The sequence below is a fragment of the Artemia sp. Qi Xiang Cuo genome, unplaced genomic scaffold (genome assembly GCF_049724085.1).
Source record: "Artemia sp. Qi Xiang Cuo unplaced genomic scaffold, ASM4972408v1 HiC_scaffold_3386, whole genome shotgun sequence".
Lineage (NCBI taxonomy): Eukaryota > Metazoa > Arthropoda > Branchiopoda > Anostraca > Artemiidae > Artemia > Artemia sp. Qi Xiang Cuo.
Genome location: NW_028300811.1, coordinates 2,457,621 through 2,479,872, shown reverse-complemented (window position 1 = coordinate 2,479,872; position 22,252 = coordinate 2,457,621). Strand labels below are relative to the sequence as shown.

Here is a 22,252-nt window from a genome sequence, read left to right as displayed (position 1 = left end):
AGTTCGTGATGAATTTATCAACCAAACATAAATGATGACAGGAAACTGACGAGATAGAATATGTTGCCCCCTGAAAAAAAAAAACGAATAACAGAAAGGTAAAAATTATAACAACTACCAGATATCATTTAGGCTTTATTGGTTAATTTCGTGAATAAAGTAATTATTGTTAATTATTAGGTAAACTAACGAAGCATAAACAAATACACTGACTAATTTGAAGAAAATTTAAAAAAAAGCTCCGATTTACTACCGTCTAATGATATTTGGATAACTATCAGTAAAACCTCCAAAATTATGATCTACAAAATAACAGCAGAGGATCCATCTGTAACAGAAAATCCTCCACCCCCCCCCCCAAAAAAAAAAAGATGTTTTGGTATTTTAGAGGATTTGCACCAGAAACTGGCTTGTTAAGTTATTTTTGCAGACTTCTAAAAAGTTACAGAAAATACAAATAAAAAAATACATAGTGGGAATTCGATGTAAGATATATAAATACATATATATATATATATATATATATATATATATATATATATATATATATATATATATATATATATATATATATATATATATATATATATATATATATATATATATATATATATATATATATATATATATATATATATATATATATATATATATATATATATATATATATAATATATATATATATATATATACCGTTATTTGTTTTGCACCATGAAAAATTGATCGGCTATCACGGATTTTGCATTCCCCAACATTTTGACCCTACCTTGGCCAAGATTGACGTTTGACAGCACAAAATGGTAGAAAACGGCATTTTGTTAAGGTACGACCTATTGCGTAACTTCAAAACGTATCTATTCATTTTCATTTTCGTTGAAATGAGCCCTCTCCCAGTTTTTGCCCCCACTGGCTCGATGCAATCATCTCTTGGTTGGAAAAAGAAAATAAAAAGAGGATATATCCTCTTCTAAGAAAATTAAATGGATAGAAAACAAAAAGATAGAAAGAATAGAAAATAAAAATGGATACAAAACTGTGATTTTCCTTCTTGTTCAAGATGGGGCTGTAAACCTACAGTTAAAAGTTTTCGACAACGGTGATTTCAATGGTATACTTTTAATGACAATTACACACAATTTATGTCTTTGAGTCTTTTTTGAACAATCTCAAACAATTCTTCTTGTAATTATAAGTTATCGCTCAGTTGAATCTCAATTGAAATCATTGTTTTCAAAATTGTCTTACGTGGGAATTATTTCAAATTAGATAGTTTCTTTTGAACAGTTTCATAATATATATATATTAAAACTGTGATTTTCCTTCTTGTTCAAGACGGGGCTGTAAACCTACAGTTAAAAGTTTTCGACAACGGTGATTTCAATGGTATACTTTTTATTACAATTACACACAATTTATGTCTTTGAGTCTTAAACAATTCTTCTTGCAATTATAAGTTATCGCTCAGTTGAATCTGAATTGAAATCATTGTTTTCAAAATTGTCTTACGTGGGAATTATTTCCAATTAGATAGTTTCTTTTGAAAAAAACACGTTTTTAAATTAAGCTGCTACGAACCGCGGTTCGTAGCTCTTTACTAGGCTACTCTTTACTAGGCTAATGCTGCAACCATGATAATTCCAAAGGTTCTTCTACCCCTTTAGGTGAAGAATAATGATTGTCATTGACATAAAGTGCCTGAAAGGGAACTTTACAAGAAGCATCGAGGGAAGACAATGTGTAAATATTAAAAACAAAGTTTACTGTATCGTTAAAGAGAAGAAACAAACAAGCGATTGAACCCCGAAACAAGAAGCCACCGCGAGTCCCAGAAGAGGCAAATTGGCGTTTTTAAAGCAAAACAAAGCATTATGTGATTTAGATTGAACAAAATACGATGAAAAAAATAAGAAACAGTGAAATGACACAAAATTCAAAACGAAGTATTTTATTCAAGTATTTTATTTATTAACGATAAGTAATCACAAACTAGAAGGAATTTTTTCCTGTCAGTTACAGTGCCAGATTGGATAGGGGAAGGCAATCAAAGCACTGGCCAGAGAAAGGAGACACCAAAGGCACATAATTTTATCATCTTTTTTTCAATGAAGTTTTTAACAAAAATTTTGTTTAGAGAATTGGATTAGGATTGGACAGCAGAGGCATATATTTGCAAAAAATAGACATGATGGGTAAAATATAATCGAAAACGAAGCGGGTGGACCCATCTACATTTTAATGAAAAACGAAGCGGGTAGACCCATCTACATTTTTGTAGATAAAGAGATAGTTAGATTCGAGATTGAAACACTCGTACCTTTTTCTTTCATTTTTCAACTCTTCTAATTTTAGATTATGGTAAGCCTAATTTGTAAGCCATTATTTTGTTAAGAGAGAGGCGGAGCTTCGAAAATCCAAACTTTAATCTGCAAAATGTATTGGTAACTCCAACCCCGATCACTTATGCAATGTCTCTGGGAATGATTATGATTTTGGGTCAAAAACTTAAAGTTTATACTATATGTTATATTGTTCTAAATGTTTTTGCAATGAGCTACTCTTAGTTGATACAATTGATTCACGTTTTCATAGAAAAAATTTGCTAACTTATATTAGACAAAAGACAAAACGAAACAAGATAAACAAAACATTACAAACTCTCATTTGGAGCGGTTACGGAAAGAATTTTACACCATCATTTTTTTCTAATTAACAATTTTTTCTGAGAATTTCAGAACTTGCACCAAGATCAAAATTCATGACCAAGCCGACCTATACTGAATATGGTATAAATTTGTCATACCCATTCGCCATGAGATTGGTATTGAAGTCGCTGTGTGGGGGGGGAGTTAATCCTTAAATACAAAATTTCTGGACCTTTCAAATACGTTGAACAAAATGGATATCTCAAAATTTTGATTGGATATGTTTGGGGATATGGTGGGCACGGGAGGGGGTTATTTGCCCTCCAATCACTTTTGACTATTAAAAGAAAACTAGCCCTTTAAATTTCCAATCGAATGAGCCTCTTCCAAAGTTTCTGCGACAACTCCTTCAATACGAAGTGCTCTTGTCTAAGATGACTTTTGATAAAGTTTGTTCCACCGTCAACTGATCCAGATGAAGTTATTTCATAAATCAAATAAAAAAAACTAGTTTTTTCAACTCAAAGTAAGGAGCAACATTAAAACCTAAAACGAACAGAAATTATTACGTATATGAGGGAGGCCACCCACTCCTCAACACCTGGCTCTTTAAGATAAAGTTCTATTTTTGTCCCAATTCTTTAAGAATGACTCATGAATCATAGAGTTTGTTTAATTATAATAAGAAGCTCTTTTAAAAGTTCTAATAGAAACTTTGGCGTAAAGAGCGAGGTATTGAGGAAGGTTCGACCCCCTCATATACGTAATAAATTACGTATATGAGGCTCTCCCTCTATAGAAAATTCCCTACCCTCATCAACAATTTCTCCATGGAAAGATCCTCCCACGTAACCTCTCCCCCTCTATCAGAACAACCCCCCTGAAAACGTCTATATACTTCCAATAACCAATACTATACAATGCAATGGGCAAAGTTCATGAAGCTCATAAATCCACTAATTGAAGTTAGCACTGACACTTGCGATTGGAAACTTCTAGATTAAAGGTTTCAACTACACTCTTTGATTAAAGACTGAGTCAGGGGGTTTCAAGAGTCTCAGTCCCTGTCTATTACTGTGTTTTAACGATCACTTGGCTTGTTATAGCCCAACATTGATTTTTTGTGCACCTTACATATTGTATCTGGAGCTTATTAAAACTAAGTATTCACTTATACATTTAAACTCCCTATCTTATTTTGACTTTAGGTAATGTTGTTTTCACGGATAATGAAAATACTCTTGCCTGTATTTCACCCGAATTCTTATTTGGCAACACTTGTGTTCAACAATGCCCTTGTGGAACTTACAAGTGGATACCCAGTCTTGGGTAATATTTTTAATTTTTCGGTCAATCGGTTAAAAAGTCTTTTGTATTTCTTGGCATATCAATGTGTCAAATTGAGGGTAAGGATAACCCGCTTTTCGCCTGCCTCCGATACCAGGCGTAACACGTTTCTTTTGATACTAGACACGCGTACATGTCGTTTAAACAGTCTCTGATGTTCAATTCACACACGTGCTTAGCTAGACATCAATAATTTACCTCCTGTTTTAATATATATCCTGTCTATATATATATATATATATATATATATATATATATATATATATATATATATATATATATATATATATATATATATATATATATATATATATATATATATATATATATATATATATATATATATATATATATATATATATATATATATATATATATATATATATATATATATATATATATATATATATATATATATATATATATATATATATATATATATATATATATATATATATATATATATATATATATATATATATATATATAAGGAAAAGCTCCGAATTTGCGGTTGACGCAATAAAGAAAATTAATTTAAAGTCGACCGAACGCCGCCACCTCTGTCGGCGGCGGCGCACCTTTGGCATGCCGGCGGCGTTACGACACTTCGGCGGCGTTCGACCGGACGTCTCGTCGGCAGCGTTCGGTCGATCCGCCGGCGCGGCGCCGGGGTCTACTCTCTGTGACCTGATAAAAATAAAACTTAAGCCCCGTCTCAAAATGTATTAAAATTATATTTACGGTCTTTGAAAACCTGGATAAACTTAAACTCTTTAAATTTAGTTAAAGTTAAAGAGCAGAAGTAGCAATAGAAGTAGCTCCGGGAGTTTGAACTTAATACACTCAGTATTTACTGGTATATTGATTGATGTATGATTGGCAGCCCGTATACACCCAGTGACTTTTGATTTAATTCTAAAGCAAAATTTAGTTTTCAAGGATAATAGACAAAATAAATAATTTAGGGGGATCAACTACCCAGTAACCCTGGAGATATAGTTGCTAGACCGTTCCGCTATGCTGAAGAAAACGGCTTTCTTAGAATTTTGATCGGAAGTGTTTGGAAAATTATGAGCTGAAGAGGAGTCCTAATTGCCCTCCAGTCACTTTTGACTCTTAAAGAGGACACTAGTACTTTTAATATCCGATCAAATTAGCTCCTCTAAAATATGAATGATATTACTAGCTATGATATTGATTGTATGCCCTTTTAATTCCTGTTTGCATACAGTATTTTCATTCAATTGAAACTCCCTCTAAGCGTTCCCTGAAAGTTTCAACTTAGTGTCATTAGTGTCGTCAGTCAAATTAATCGTAGAAGCAGCATTAAATATATACATACATTGTCTTCTAGCTAGTTCAAAATCCGCCACAACTAGCCCCAAAAGGTCAAACTTAATAATTTAAGACGTTATTGTGATATTGCTTTGTCAAACTTTTGACAATCTCCATGAAAATTTTTCTTTTTATTTGATTTAAACATCGGAGTAAATATTAATTTAAAGATATACATTAAGCCAAGTCGATTTTTTTTTATAAGTATTTACACAGCACCGTTGGATTTTTTTTCAACATATAATTAATAAGATTATTAAATTTTATAATTAAAAAAAAAGACATTTAATGAATAATTTATTTTAAGTGCTATTTACAACATATTTTGCCATACTATGTTTTGATTTAGCTAAGTAAAGTGTCAATATTATCCAAAATTTTGTGCTTAATAAACTTAGCTTCATTAGCAGTAGTATTAGTACAAGTAGTTAAAGTAATAGCATAAGTAGCATAATCAGTGGAATTTAAATTAGTATTCTGGGCTTTGGTAGCAGTAGTAGTAGTAACAGTAACAATAATGGTAGCAGTAGTAGTAGTTGTAGGGGAAGAGGCAGTAGTATTATGATCCAACTATTGTCTTTTTGTTAGTTAAGCATCCCCCATAACTATCCTTGTAAATTGTAATTTAAAGCCCAAAACTGTTACTAAGATATTGCTTATATGCCTGTTTAACACCCTTAATATTGATGTCGGGTTGTGATTCAATTTACCTAATCCCCTAAAAATTCTCTGAAAATTTCATATGAATATCATGAGTTCTAATTGTAATACCAGTCACAGCAGTAGTACTAGTACTCAACTTAATATAGCCAGAGCTATGACATTGTCGATATGTCTTTTTGACAACCTATATATTCAAGTACTTCTTGAAATTTTCATCTGAATGCTCTTAGTTTTAGAAGTAGTTGCAAAAGAAGTCGTTTTTGGAGCAATAGTAATAGTAGTAGTAGTAAATGTAGCAGTGGTAGTAATATTAGTAGCAGATTGCGCATACTGCCTTTTGGTCAATTGATCTTCCCCTTTCAGCATTTTCTGAGAGTTCCAACTTAATACAGAAATCAATTCTTCAGGTACGCTATTTTGCAATCTAAATGCACTAAGCGTCTTCTGTTAGTTCGAATTTTCCATTAATTTTCTCTCAGATTTTACCTTCATAGACTTAACATTGATAGTACTAGCACAATAGTAGTTGCTATAGCAGTAGGAGAAGTAGTTGCAGTGTTAATGCTCCATTAGTAAAGTAGTAACAGTAGTAGTAGCAGTATTAATAGCGGTAGTAGTATGTAGATCTTTCCTTTTGGTCAACTGAACATCCCTTTCATGATGCTCCGCAAGTTTACCCTGGAAATGGTAAACCGTTCCAAAAATATTGCTGATGTACTATTTTGACCCTCTTTTGACGCCCTTGTCCCCTTAATACTCTAAGCCTTGCAAGGTGTTGCAGTTGAAGTAGTAGTATCAGTAGTTTACTAGCAGTAGTAGTAAATGTGGCAGTAGTAGTAGTGTTACTATTGACATGCATATATTACTTTTTGTCAATTGATCTTCCCCTTTAAGTCTTGTTTTAAATATCAAACTTAAGAACCAAATCCATTTTTGAGATACCCCTGTTTGACAATCTGTGTGTAAATATTGTTTTTTGAGTTAGTTCAAAGTAACACTCAATATTCTGTCGAAGTTTCACCTTCATACGCGTAGCCGTAATTGTACTACCATCATACTAGTAGTGGTAGTAGTAGGAGCAGTAGTAGCAGTAACAGTGAATTATTTTTATTAGCAGTAACAGTAATAGCAGCAATATTAATAGCAGTAGAAGCATGTATATTTGCCTTTTGGTTAACTGAACATCCCACTCATGATGCCCCTGAAGTTTCCTTTTGATGTGATGGGCCATTCCAAAAATATTGCTGATAAGCCCGTATCAGAACTCTGTATAAACAGAGGATGGGGTGATGACTGTCACCACTACCCGCAACAGGCCCTGAACGACTCAACGTCTGGTTCTTCGTTTGTAGATAACTAATAAGTCAAATATCACAACAAGATATATATAAAAAATCCTATATGGGAAAACTTAATAAATGGATTATATTCAATACTTGTGCCGGAGGCCCCGGGGGGGGAGGGGGGTGAATCCCCACACCCATCCGTAATCAAAAAGAAAAACCGTAGGAACAAAAATTTATAAACAAATTTTATTTAATATTTTTTTGGGACATGGTGGGCGGTGTGATGTTGAGATGATTAGTATCAAATCACAGTGAATCAAAAAAAGGACCGTATAACTTCAGAGTTCATATAAACTTATCCACATCTGACGTTTCAAAACCTAGTACAATAAAACCTAAAATGACACAATATTAAACCCGTATCTGGCCCTAGATCACGGGCGCTAGGGGGGGGGGGGTCGGTGCCACACCGGAGTACGGTGGAGATTTGTTTGTTACTAAGTGTAGAAAAAAGTTTTTCAAGAGATGTAACTAATAGTAGTGGTGGGAAAAGAGGGGTAGTTGGGAGGGGGTTAGTTGACCTTCATCACTTTTATCTCTTAAAAAGGAACTAGAACTTCCAACTTTTAACCAAATAAGCATACTCTAATGTTTATACAGCCATCCCTTCCATAAAAACCCTCCCTGCCCCCAGGGACGAACTACCCCCCCCGCCCCCCTGGATCAGTAATTGTTTTAACCCAACCCCGCCTTTTTATTTTATCTTGGGACTTTTTTTAATAAATTATTTATAAAACATTTTATTTTGTTGTAAATTAAGTAACATACGACGCGTGGGGGGGAGGTAGCTGCCATCTGATAACTTTGACTCTTAAAAAAGAAATAAAACTTCTGACTACCAATCCGATGAGCCCCAACCGAAGTGTAAACGACCACCCGGTCTATAAACACCTTATAGGCCCCCCGGCAAACCTTCCCCCCCGGGCCCTGAGGGCGGGGGGGGGGGGTCATCATCAAAGACACGATTTCCAGATTTTTTAACTACGCTGAACAAAACGGCTATCTCGAAATTTTGATTGTCTATTTTTGGGTTAATGAGGGGCGTGGGGGGGGGTATTAGCCCTCAAATCACTTTCGCCGATTAAAAAGGGCACTACCCCTCTCAATTTTAAATTTAATTATACATTTTTGAAGCATATATGAAAACACCTTATATGAGAATGGCCCTAGTCTTAAAAAAAAAAAAAAAAAAAAAAAAAAAAAAAAAAAAAAAAGATTTTGCAAACATCGTTATTTACTTAGGCAGCACTATTGACAATTTATTTTATATTGTTCATTTTATTTCCCGTCCCCTTCACCCCACCAACCACAATGCATCACTTGGTTCATTTTTATGGCTCTTCTAGTTTTTTCCTCCAGAACTATACTCTAAACTAAAGAATGAGGAAAAAATACCTTTAAGGACATACTCCTTCCCTTGATAGTACATTCATCTTTTTCTTGCAGTGGATCATCCTCTTCCTCAATTGGTTCATTACTCAATCTTTTCCTGAACCTTTTGTCCTTGGCAGCTTCTGCTTGTTCGTAAAGTCTATTACGTTCTTCTGGCGATAATAGATCGTAAGCTAGTAGATACTTGATATATACTTGTTCATACAATATAATTGATACTTGTTCATCTAGTCTTGCGCTTCTATCCTGTGCCCATTTCGGTGCTCTTAAAAAATCACTGCCGGCTGCCCAGGTCTTTTCTTCAATAATCTGAAAGTTGAGAAATGTGATTATTTCGGCTTTATGATGCACACAAGGGTAGGGTCGACTCCCCTATCCCCCTTCCCCTAAAAAATAAGAAAAAAGTGCATGAAAGAACATCATTAGTACTTTTCCTTAGTCCTTTAAATTTCAACAATAGCTGGAAAACGAGAAAATGGTCAACGCTAAAGATTCATGAATGAAGATTGAAGATGGTGAACGCAACGCTTACATAATAATGAAAGGTAAGAGAAGAGTGGCCCTTGTCAGGACGAACTATATACTTTAGAACAATGGAGGAAAAACCCGAAAGAAGGGAGAGAAGAATCTCTCTAATAATTAAAACATTAAATTCGACATATTTCAGAAGCCTAGAGTAGATGTGTCAAGCTAAAAGCAGCATAAATAGAGATTTCATATTTTTCTGGAGAAAGATGATCAGAGGTATTTCACTATTTCCAGTTCTTAGTAATTCTTTTTGGAAAGCTACTCATTTTTAAGTGCATATGTAAATATATATACAAGAAGTATACAACATACGGCTCAAAATTTTATTAGCCATGCGATTCTCTATAAAAAAAACTTAATCGCGGTTTTAATAACAAAACTGTTACCTTTTCCTCTTCGTATCTGTCCAACCGTCTAATTTCTTGTTCAGAGGTCTTACTTATGAATTTTTCAAGTCCAAACTGATGTTCTCAGGGTAGTGTGGTGGGTTAAGCACTTTGCTTAATCTTTATGTTTTTTGACGATATCGTTAATTGTTGCCCTAATTCAAATATAAGTATGGTCTTTTTAAATGTGAATCAGTGTTTAATTATTATTTCTGATAGGTGTCTAAACATCAAACTTGTTCTAAATCATTTCCAATCTTTTTATTCATTATATTTAAAAGAAGTATTTTTAATTTTGTGAAAATCAAATTGATTTAATAGATCGAGACGTCTAAATATTTCGGGATTAATTGGATGAAGATCTTTCATAATAAAAACATGGCTATACCGAGTGTCTGAAACTCCCACGCAACGTGGGTTTAATATCCCGTTTAAAAACATTTTTCTGTTATATTTTAATTATGTATTCTAAATTGTTAAATTTTTTCAATTGCGTCTCTATTTGTTCTTCTAAGTCACACACGATTATAATACAATTTTATATTATTCGTAATAAATACATTAATATTAATTAATCATATAAATCTAATTATAACAAAATTTTTAATCAGGAAAAGATGTAAAATGTATATAAAATGTATTATATTTATGTTAGATCATAATAATATATTTTATTTAAAAGTAAATGGAGTGATTATTTTAAAATTTTTTTAAAATAAAAATATTCTAAAAACAATTATTCTAATCATAGTTATAGTAATTATAAGTTTAAAGTCTAGTAGAATACAACAAAACATAACATTTATATTGTTTTAAGAAATGACATAATTTCATGATCAACGTAGATTAAGAAAATTTAAAAAGTTTTAAATCTTGTTAAAAAAAATTTAAGAAGAAATTCTGTTTGTCTTTTTTTTTCTTTTTTTTTTTGTTTTTTTTTTAAAATAATTAATTTAAATGATTAGTTTATAAATTAAATCTTCATTAATTATATAAATATTATCAAAATTTAAATACTGTGATGTTAATTTTTACTGTAAACCATAAAAAATCTCTGATACTTTTCTGTATGTTTGTTTTTTCTTTGCCAAAATTCAGGAAGGGCAACTGCCTTCCGAAATGTTATGGCGTTGGTTGACTCCGGGATGAGAATTTCAGAGTAACTCTCCAGGAGCAGATGAAAACAAAACTGGAGAGTTTAAAATTTGACAAAGTAGAAGATCGATTTAATAATTTTAGGAAAACAGTTCACAAAGTAGAAGAAGGTGTGTCATGGGGGAGAGTTAGAAACACCTCTCGGAATATTTTAGAAAACGCATAAGGCTGAGGAAAAAAGAGGAGGGTCTGTACAAGATTTTCTTGACTGATTCGTCACACTGTCATAAGAGAGTAAAGTAAGTAGAGAAGTCAATTAATTTTGAATTAAGGAGGTGTGAAATGTAGGCCAAAGATAAAATTACCCTGGATCTGGAGCATGAGGTAAGACTGCATAATAGTACAAATTGGTATGAAACTGAGAGGAATTAGTCAGTCTTGGACTTTTTCCAGTTAGAGAAAAGAAAGGGGCATCCAATTAGTGGTAAGGAAAGTGTTAAAGGTAGATGAACATAACATTTAGATTATTTATTAAAATATTATATATTTGCATTAAATTATTAATAATTTAATTAAAATGCTTTTTGATATTTTTTATTTATTTTAGACTTATAGGTGGTTTTTTTTGAAACAGTATAAAAAAAAAAAATTAAAAAAACTACGGAATACCAGTCTGATAGTGTTTTTTTTTTTTTTTTTTTTAAGTTCTTACATAAGAAAAAATTAATATTACTTTTTAATTTATAAACATTTTTTTTTTTTTAAAAAAAGTTTTATTTTAAAAAAAAAATTTATGTTGATACTAAAAATTTTTTTTTTTGACACTAGCTGAGTTTTTGAAAAAAGATGACGCGAAGTTAGAAGTTACTGAAGATTAAAGATTCATTCTCAAAGAATAGAGACTAAAAAAATTACATAAAAAGATAGTTTTGTAGAGCGTGGCACCACGCCAAATATATATGATAATATCTGATAGTTTTAAACTAATTTTTCATTTAAATTTTAAAAAAAATAAGTAAATAATATAAGTTCTATTTATTTTTTATTAAAAAAAATTTATAAGTTTTTGACATGTTTCTACATTTTTTTTTTTAAAAATATAAAAATTTTAAATTAATTTAAAAAAATAAAAGCAATAAAAACGAATGAAAAAAAAAAAAATTAAAAATGAATAAAAACTATAATAATATATATTGGAAAAATTAAGTGGTGGATTTAAAAAAGGTCCAATAATAGGCCGCGCGCGAGCACGGCCTTTTTAAAGACCGAGGTGGGCACAATTTTTTTTTTGTTTTTTTTTCTCAATAACGGGGCACGTCGTACCGAACGAGTCGTAGTATAAAAATCGAAAAGGGCTACTTCGAGTGCAAATTGGTGTGGCTAGTGCCCTTTTTAATATTCGAAAGTGATTGGTGGGCACCTAGCCCCCCCCCACGCCCCGCCGTGCCCCCAACCCCTACAATCCAAAGTTTGAGTTAGCACGGGTGATCATAGGAGTTGATTTCACGCTAAACAATATCTTTGTTTGGTGGTCACACCCCCACAACCCTCGGGGCACGGGTTTTATGGTCTGCCGTGGCAGCTTCTCCGGTTTTTATAGAAGGCGTTGTCGTAGAAACTTCAAAAATAGCTAAGTCGATTGGAAATTCGATAGGCTACGGTCCTTTTTATTAGCCAATTTTGTTTTGTGGTCCCCGAGCCCCCCACACCCAACCTAACCCCCCAACCATCACCTCAAAATTTTTAGATACCAAATTTTGTAACACAGCTGGAAAAACGTGAGCTCTCAAAATTTTTTTTGGATGTGTTTGAGGGAATGATGGGCGGCGGGGATAGTTGCCCTCCAATCACTATCGACTATTAAATAGGGCACTAGCCGTTTGAATTTCCATTCTAATGAGCCATTTTTGAAGTTTCTAAGACAACGCCTTCTATAAAAACCATAAATTCCCCCAGGTAAAAACATAAAAACCAAGCACAGAGGGTTGTGGGGGAGTGTCCTCCTCAAAAAGATATTTTCTATCTGGAAATCGACTACGCTGAACAAAATGGTTATATCAAAATGTTAATTGGATGTGTTTTCGGGAATGATGGGCGTGGGGGGGGCCATTTGCCCCCCAATCACTTTCGACTATTAAAAAGGCTACTAGCCCTTTGAATTTCCGATCGAATGAACATGTTTTGAACTTTCTTCGATAACGACTTCTAGAAAAACCTTATATGCCCCCAGGATATAACATAAAACCCTTGACCCGAGGGTTGTGGGGGAGTGTCCTCCGCAAACACGTAGTTGCGATATGTACCACCCCTCCGCTGACCACCCTGGATCACTCTCAAAGTTACTGTGATTGAGGGGGGGGACGGATGTGCGTAGGGGGGAGGGGAGATGGGCCCAACAATCAATATCGACAACTAAACATGGAACGATCCATGTTAAGGTCCAATCGAATGAGACTTATTTGAAGATTTTAAGACAACTCCTATAAAAAACATTTCAGGACCCCAGGGCAGTGCATACATACCCACCTAGTCCGGGTGGGTGGGGGGGGAGTGTCCTCCTCCAAAAAAAATTTTCTATCTAGACCTAAACAACGCTGAACAAAAGTGATATATCCCCATTTTGAGAGGATCTGTGTGAGTGACGGATGGTATGAGGAGCTCGGTGCACTCCTATAACTTTCGACTATTAAATATGGCCCTATCACAATTTATTTCATTTATACTTATCATTTATTTTAGTTTATTAAAAAAATTCTAATATCAAAAACTGATTGTACCCCAGGTTCGATAATAACCCCATAGGTCCGAGGGTTGGGGGGGAGTGTCCTCCAAACAAAGAAATTATATCACGTGACAGTAACGCCGCTTAACAAAATAGTCATAGAAAAATTTTGAGGTGATGTGTTTGGTGGACTTAGGGGCGTGGGAGGGGGATAGTTGCCCTCCAATTGCTTTTGACTATTAAAATGGGCACTAGCCCTTTGAATTTCCAATCAAATGAGCCTTTTTTGAAGTTTCTACGACAATGCTTTCTACAAAAACCTTACATTCCCCCAGGGTATAACTTAAAACCCTTGCCCTGAGGGTTGTGGGGGAGTGTCCTCCTCAAAAACACATTTTCTATCTGGAAATCAACTACGCTGATCAAAATGGCTATCTCAAAAGTTTGATTGGAGGTGTTTGAGGTTATGTGGGGCTGCGGGGATAGTTGCCCATCAATCCCTGTCGACTATTATATATGGAACTAGCCCAGTGGAAGTACATTAGAAAGATACATTTGTTAAGTTTATACGACAACGACTTAGAGAAATTAAAGATCTTCCGACCGGGACAAAAATACCCACCTAACTCATAGGGGTGTGGGGGCTTTGAATCAAAAAAAAGATAGGTTATATCTTTACACCGCCTAAGAGGAACAAAATGGCAATAGCAAACAGTGTTTGGGAGTGAGGGTGGGGAAGGATGGGCTTGGGGGGGGGGCTAGGGTCCCTACAAAAACATTATCAACTAAATATGTTCCATATCCCGTTTAAGTTCAAATAGAATGATGCTTTGTTTAATTTTATACGACAAAGCCGTCTAAAAAAACCCTCGCGTCCCCCATGATGTAACTAACCCCCCGGGCCCTGAGGGTTGTGGGGGAGGGTGCACCAAAAAATCGTATTTTATACATTAAAATAAACACCGCTGCAAATCAAAATTTTGAGAGAGCAATTGTGTTCAGCGTTCATGAGTTCTCTCGTGAAAATCTGTTTTGGAGGAGGACTCTCTCCCCCCCCCCTCAGTTTTAGTGGTTTTTTTTATGACCTGGTTTATAGAAAGGTTTTTTAGAGGAGGTTTATTAAAATATTCAAAACAGGATCAGGATTGTTGTCCGTTAAATTGCGCGTACTATGGTTCGCTGTCGAAATTGATTTGCGTGCCCCTAGCCCCCCCCACGCACAGCCGTCCCCCCAATAAATCCAATTAAACTTTTCATAGATCCATTGTTTTCAGCGGAGGTTTTTTGGATATTTGCTCTAAGTTTTTTAGGAGGAGACTCCCCCACAACCCTCAGGGCCAGGGTTTTAAGATATATCCTGGTGTATATAAGGTATTTATAGTAGTCGTAGTCATAGAAACTTCAAAAGGGGCCTATTTGATTGGAAAGTAAAAGGGCTAGATCCATTATTATGATAAGAAATGTGATTGGAGGGTTACGATCAACTGAACCACGCAAAGTATTCTCACCAACCCCGAAACGTTAAAATTTTGATAGATACATGTTTTTGAGATGTGTTTATTGCCAGATATACAATTATATTTTGAGGTGGTCACTCCCCCAAAACCCTCATGGCAAGGTTTTCATTTTATATAAGGGGGGCCTAGAAGGTTTTTTTATAAGGCGTTGTCTTAGAAACTTAAAAAATGGATAATTGTTATGTAAATTCACTGTGATATTCCAAATATTAATTTTCTTATGTTTTGGGGGGTACCCTAGCCCCCCCCCCCCAAGCCGATGAGTCCCCCCCCCCACGCCCCTACCAATTGTTATATAGCCTTTTTTTTCAGAGTAGTTTTTGTAGAGATAGAACATCTGTTTGTGTGGAGGACTCTCCCCGACACCACTCTGAGTTAGTTTGGTTTTTTTTTCAGGGGGGTAAGCGCATTTTTTTATGGATAGCGTTTTCTTAGAAACTTCAAACTTTGATAAGTTGATTGGAAATTCAATGGGCTCGTTCCCTTGTTCATCGTCGAAAGAGAGTGAAGGGCAACGATCCCCCCCCCCCATCAGTCCCACAAACACATCCAAACCCTAGTTTGAGATATCCAGTTGGTTCAGCGAAGTTAATTTCCAGATAGAAAATATCTTTTTGAGGAGGACACTCCCCACAACCCTCAGGGCAAGGGTTTTAAGTTATGCCCTGGGGGAAAGTAAGGTTTTTGTATAAAGCTTTGTCTTATAAAATTCAAAAATGGCTCATTCTATTGTAAATTCAACGGGCTCTTACCCATTTTTTTATGCTAATTTTATTGGTGGGACAATAGCCCCCCCCCCCACGCCCATCCTTACAACCCATACCTCCCCTAAGATTTGTGAGAGATCCATGTTGTTCAGAGTAGATAAGGTAAAGATAGAACATATCGTTTTGAGGAGGACACTCCCCCCCAACCCTCTGACATATGTGTTGAAGTGATACCGTGGGGTAATAGTATGTTTGTATCTTATAATGGGTCTTATTCCATAAAACAAATGATCATTCGTAGGTACAAAAAATCTTCGAGTGACATATGGTAACGTCTTACTATATAGGAGTTCAACGAGCTCCTCAGCACCTCATACACTATCACCGCTAACCTACCAATGGGTATAGATAAAGGGTGTTCAGCGTTGTGTAGGTCTTGAGAGAGAATATCATTTTTATTAGGTCTCGCACCCCCCACCCTCAGTTCAAGGGTAGTAAGATCTGAATTGGTGTCAAGTAAGGTTTTTTATAGGCGTAGTAGTAATATCTACAAAACAGTATCATGAGAGGGGACCTACAACGTGCTCGTACACTGGTTATTTTTCGAAAGTGATTTTAGGGCACCTAGCCCCTCCCCCCACGCACCGCCGTCCCCCCCCGCGCTCCCCGTAATATTTTGAGATATACCTGGTGTTGAGCTGAGGTTCGGTCCAGATTACCACTCCGTTTTTGTGGAGGACAATCCCCCACCCCCCTCAGGGCACGGGGTCTAATTTAGGGCATGGGGTAATTTTATTATTTTATTGTAGTGGATTTAGTAGAAAATAAGGAAATGGCTATTATTAGCTTATTGTAACAGGGCTAGGGCCAATGATATGTTTGGAACTTTCGTTTAGGGCAACAAGCCCCCCCCCCCCACGCACATCAGTCCCCCCCCACCATCCACTACAAATATGGAGATAGACATTTGGGTAAGCGTAGTCGATGTCAAGCGATAAAAGATCTGGGTGATGAGGACAAGCCCCGACCACAAAAGTAGATAGTTTGGTTTTGGAGTCCAGTGGTTAAGATAATTTAGTGTTATAAGTATTTTAGTGATAAACAAAAAATTATTCAATGTATATGTTAAAAAATATGGAATAGTGCAATTGTTAATCGTCTAAAGTGATTTGTTGGGGTAGCGACCCGCCACCCCTCAGTACAAACCCCCCCTACCCTCACTATTGTTTGTGTTAACTGTATTTAATAGGATTTTATTTAATGAGATATAATGTGTTTTTGTGGTTGAACAACCCCGCAACACATCATGGCTAGTGGGGGACGTTCTGCACAGAGTTCCGTGCCGTTTTGTGGATACAGAAGTTTCTTATACCATAAAAAAATTGCTATTTTGTTTTGACAATAACACGGCTATTACCCAGTAAAATATGCTAACGTGTTTGGAGGGCCCCTAGCCCCCCCCCCCCAAGCCCATCCAAGTCCCCCAACCCCATCGCATCACAATTTTTAGAGAGCCATTTTGATCAGCGTTTTTGATTTCCAGATAGAAAATATGTTTTTGAGGAGGACACTCCCCCCCCCACCTCGTAAATAGTTTGATAACGTAGACCAGGGGGGAATATAACTTTTTACTTTAAGGATTTGGATAATACTGGAAATATGTGGATATTACTAAGGTACAGTCTAACGGCTCGTGAACTATGTTGTCTTAGAAAGTGATTTGAGGGAAACTCACTAATCAGCCCCTCAGTCACTCACCCCCATCCCCTCAAAAGTGGGTGATCTCCTTAGTTTTCAGCGGTTTTTATTTCTTTCTATAATATATGATTTTGAGGAGCACACCCTCCCCCACCCCTCAGTTTAAGGTTTGTTTGTTCTGCCATAGTTTCATTAAAGGTTTTTAGAGGCGTATTATTTAAAAATTCACAACTGGATCATTATTGATTTCCGTACCCGTTAGATTCCTATGGTTCGATTACGATATTTTGTGTATGGCCCCTAGCCCCCCCCCCACGCCCCTCCGTACCCCCCCTCACTAACCTGCCAATTTTCATAGCTCAATTTGTTTCATCTGATTTTTTTTCCATGGTGGTACGACTAGTTTTAGTGTTAGCCTCAACATACCCACTCAGGTCAATTGTGTGTTGAGATGTCATTTGGTCACTAATTATTATCGAGTATTATGTTTAAGATACACGACAAAAGTCTACTTGTAGATTTTGCAGTCACAGTGCTCTGGCAAGTAGTATACTTATTACAGAGTGGTGTTGTTAACTCTCCCCGGCCACACGCCAAGAAGTCTCCCAACCCCCGCCACAAAACAATTTTTAGATAGACATTTTTTTAAGAGTAGGTGTATTGCAGAGATAATATTAGTTTTTAATGAGGACACTCCCCCCCACCCCTCCGGTCACGGGGGTTAAGTTATCTAAAGGTGAATAATAGTTTTTTATACTACTACGATTAGGATAAACTTACAAAATAGCTAATAACCTTGAAAATTCAACTGGATATTGCAATTTTTATGAGTTGAAAGTGATTGGAGGGCAACGAGCCCCCTCCCCCCAGGTCCGTCATTCACCCACCCTCAACACCAAACAATTTGTTGATAATACGGGTGTTCCGCGTTTTTGTTTGAGTTAGAGAAAATTTGATTGTTTGTATGACTCTACCCAACACCCCACCGGGCCCGGGGTGTATGGTATACACTGGGGGCTTAGAAGTTTTTTAAATACAGAATTTTATTCTAAACTTAAACAAATCAAATTCTAGTGTACATTACCCGGGCGAGTCCCCTGGTTAGTCGTATAAATGTTTTAGCGGGCACATAGCCCCCCCCCCACGCCCCACCTTCACACCAACTAAACCACACTAAATTTGAAGAGATCTATGGTGGTAAGCGGTGTTGATTTCCCGAGATAAAATATATTTTTGAGGAAAATACTCAACGCCAGCCCACAGGAAACGGGAGTTAATTGTTGCCCTGGAGGCATTTAAGGTTTTTATTTAAGAAATTTTCGTTGGAAATACCGGACAGTGCTCTGGCGATTTGAAAGTCACTGGGCCTTTATCCTGTTTAATAGTCAAAAGTGATTAGCCATATTTTTTTTGTTGTTGTTTAGACCAGGGCACTCCGTATCGAAGGAGTTGTCGTGGGAACTTCGAAAGGGGCTCATTCGATTGAAAAGAGAAAGATCTGATGCCCTTTTTAATAGTCAAACTCTCACACTCCGATTTGCCCATTATGTTTAAAAACTAAATGTTGCATCGAGACTAAGTCAAAATGCACTGTGATAATACTAATTCCCAATAAGGCATCTCAACAGCATCCCAAGAACGACAGAGGGTATTATGTTCAAACTTTCGAGGTTACTTCTGCTCTTAAAATTTAACCAAATCAAAATAGTGTAAATGTATCAAAGCTATCAAATAAAGTAAACATATGTTTTGTGACATGGAATCAAGTTTTCCATGTCATGTCAAATAGATGAGGTAAGACACTAAGTTAAAAAGTAATATTTGTGTCAAGATTTTCAAAATGGTGTATGTAGTTAAAAATTACTCAAAATTTTTCTCCAGTATACAAATAGCAGGCCAAACTATAATGTCTTAAAAATCAAAAAGATTTAAAGTGTTATTTTCTTTTTCCCTGAAAAGACTATGTCAATATAAAACGAACAAAAATTAATTAAAAAAACTTTTTAAAAAAAATAATTTTTTAAAAGAAAAGTAATGAACTCAATTAAACAAAAAATGAGTAAAAATAAAATCAAATAATCTACCAAGCTCGAAACTACCACAAATCAGCATCAATAAATAAATTAAGACCAAAACGAACAGAAATTAAAACAAATAACCGAGTCAAACTCAAAACGAGCAGAAATTAACATAAGTTGGGCGCAAAACCCCTATGCCTTCCCAAGGCCAGAACAAAATTTGCACTTTACTGAAAAAAAATATAAATTATTTTACTTTTATAACTTTAATAAATCAAATAATTTTAACATTTTGATTACTAAATATCAGTAAATGTATATTAAATTGACAATGAACATTCATTTGTATTTTTTCAGTAAAGTGCACAGTTTGTTCTGGAATTGGTAAGGCATAGGAGTTTTGAGACCAACTTAGGTTAATTTCTGCTCATTTTGAGTTTGTCTCGGTGATTTATTTTAATTTCTTTTCATTTTGGGTTTAAGTTATTTATCAATGCTGATTTGTGGTAGTTTCAAGGCTGGTAGATTATTTGATTTTATTTTTGCTCATTTTTTGTTTAATGGAGTTCTTTACTTTTCTTTGAAAAACTTATTTTGTGTAAAAAGGTTTTTTAATTAATAAGAAAAATAAACAAAAGAAAACGGAATACGACAGTGTAGATAATTGAATATAAACAATGTACATAAAATACATAGTGGAATTGCAAATAGACTATACAAGGAAATAAGATGGATGGGATGGAGACAGCAAAAATCCTACGCTCCATTTTTGGCGAATTAAGATCTAGAGGTCAAACTGTTTTAAGTTTCAGCATTCATTGAAAAGTAACTGGTAAAAAAAGTTAAAATCTCTTTGTATAGAACTGCATAAATAGACCCTCTTCTGACTGCTTAAACAACCCGCCACCAAAAAAAGTTATTAAAACACAGGTTATGTTAATCCCCTGTGCCTGGGATTACTCCCCCCCTGACCTCCCAATATTAGTACCCCCAACACTTAGACCAAGAGATAGTATCTTTTTTGAAACAACACGCCTGCCCCTGTGTGTGTATTAGATAATAACAAACATGACCCACGGTGATAGAAGTAACTAAAAAATAACTGTAAATAAAACAGATTTAAGACAATTATTTAAATTAACTTGTAATAATTCCCGTTTTTTTAAACTAAAAAAATACTACAATAAGATATAAATGGGAGATATTGGATGTTGGGATTTTTAAATTTTACCTAGCAGTTAAGTGTCAAAATTTAGAAATTACGACATTGAAAGCTCACATTTAATACTCAGCAAAGAATCAGTGATAAACTATTACTACGGAATTCCCCTAACCCTGTATTTCTTGTTTCTAGCCCAAGATAAAGAGATTTGTCATTTACAAAATTTGTAACATACTTTGACCAGCTGGAATTTCTCTTTTTAACTAGATTAACTCAATTTTTTAAATCTACATTTATACTTTCATCTTTTTTAATTCATCTTCTTGTTATTTCCAATTCACCAGGCATTCGTAAAGATGGTCAAATAATTATTAACTTTATCTAAAGTCATAAGACAAGAGCGTTGTCGATTAAATATTTCTTAATGTATACTACATATTTCATGTTCAATAGAATTTGACAGATACAGATCAAAATCACACAGAGAAAATTATATTGGCAGTCCTAGATGGCCACATCTCTCCAAATACCCTAGAAAATAAAACTGTTCTATAGAAGCCATGTTTTTATTCTTCCAAGCGAAGTTCCAGCAGAGGCATTTAACCTAGAGATTAAACTGGGGAAAAACTTAGTCGCACACAGGCACCTTTGAATTGTATGACACTAGGATATACACTATTTAAACATACTTAACGGCCTACCTTATTCAGTCCTCCATTGGCTTCCACGGCGGCTGAAAGCATAGGTAAATCAAGTTCAAGTCCAGCTATTATTGGCAACTGGCTAATTTCAATCCCTTGACTTAGTAAGTGACGTCGTATTGCTGAATATTCTTTAACGTTCGGGCCAAATCTATCAAATAACTTATGCACACGTCGCTTATAACCAACAAAACGAAGATCTTCGTTAAGAATACAACTAGACTTGAATGAGGTAGGAGGAATAATTTTACAAATTCCGAATTTCTCAGCTTTTTGAGTAATTTTCTCAATATAGCGAAAAGGATTGGAGAATTCCTCTTCTGTTGGTCTAAATACAGGAGCATCAATAATATCATCAGGTAGAAAATCAGTAGAATTTTTATAAATATTCAATGAATCACCAGATATGAATCCATCTTCTTTTAAGCGTTCAAAATATGTACTTGACCTTGTTTTACTCCCTACTTTCTTTGCATGGTTTTTCTTTACAGAGAGCTCGGCTTTTCCTAGCTTAACTGTAATTGGATTGGATAATGACCCACGCCTTGTTTTTACCGGTTCTATTGTAGTGGTAGTTGAACGAGTATTTCTAAAAAAGCTGACTGGGCCATCTACCTCATCAACTTTAATGCGTTTCAATATCTCCAGGGGTAATTCTTCTGACATCCTTCTTGAAGCACTGGCCCGTGTTCTCTTTTTATTATATTATAATTATATTAAAGTGGACAAAGACTCAGCAGTTTTTTCAACAGGTTGAGACTTCGTAATGGTTTTTAACTGACCTTTCTTTTTTTGTTTCAGATCTTGAACTAACGAAACTCTTTTTGATAATTGAGTTTTTAATTTTGGCTCGAAAGTGCTAGGCTCTCCTACCTCGGTCACTTTTCCAGATCGTAGAGTTCTGCAAGCTGTCTTGCTTTCAGCTTGCTGTAATTGCAACTTAGTCTTTACATTTTTAATTAAGGGTGTACCAACTGCAATAGGACGTAGCAT

The 22,252-nt window shown here is 35.1% G+C and overlaps 1 protein-coding gene across 1 annotated transcript in view; it reads right to left on the bottom strand.

Moving 5' to 3' along the window:
- Positions 1–21,966, bottom strand: part of LOC148938351 (uncharacterized) — an 88,739-nt gene extending 66,773 nt beyond the window's left edge. The window contains exons 1-2 of the mRNA XM_089107867.1: positions 21,260–21,966; positions 8,729–9,034 (exon numbers count right to left, since the gene is read on the bottom strand). Of these exons, the coding sequence (XP_088963993.1) occupies positions 8,729–9,034; positions 21,260–21,925 (972 nt within the window). The 5' untranslated portion in view covers positions 21,926–21,966. The remainder of the gene's footprint in view (positions 1–8,728; positions 9,035–21,259) is intronic.
- Positions 21,967–22,252: the final 286 nt, after the last annotated feature.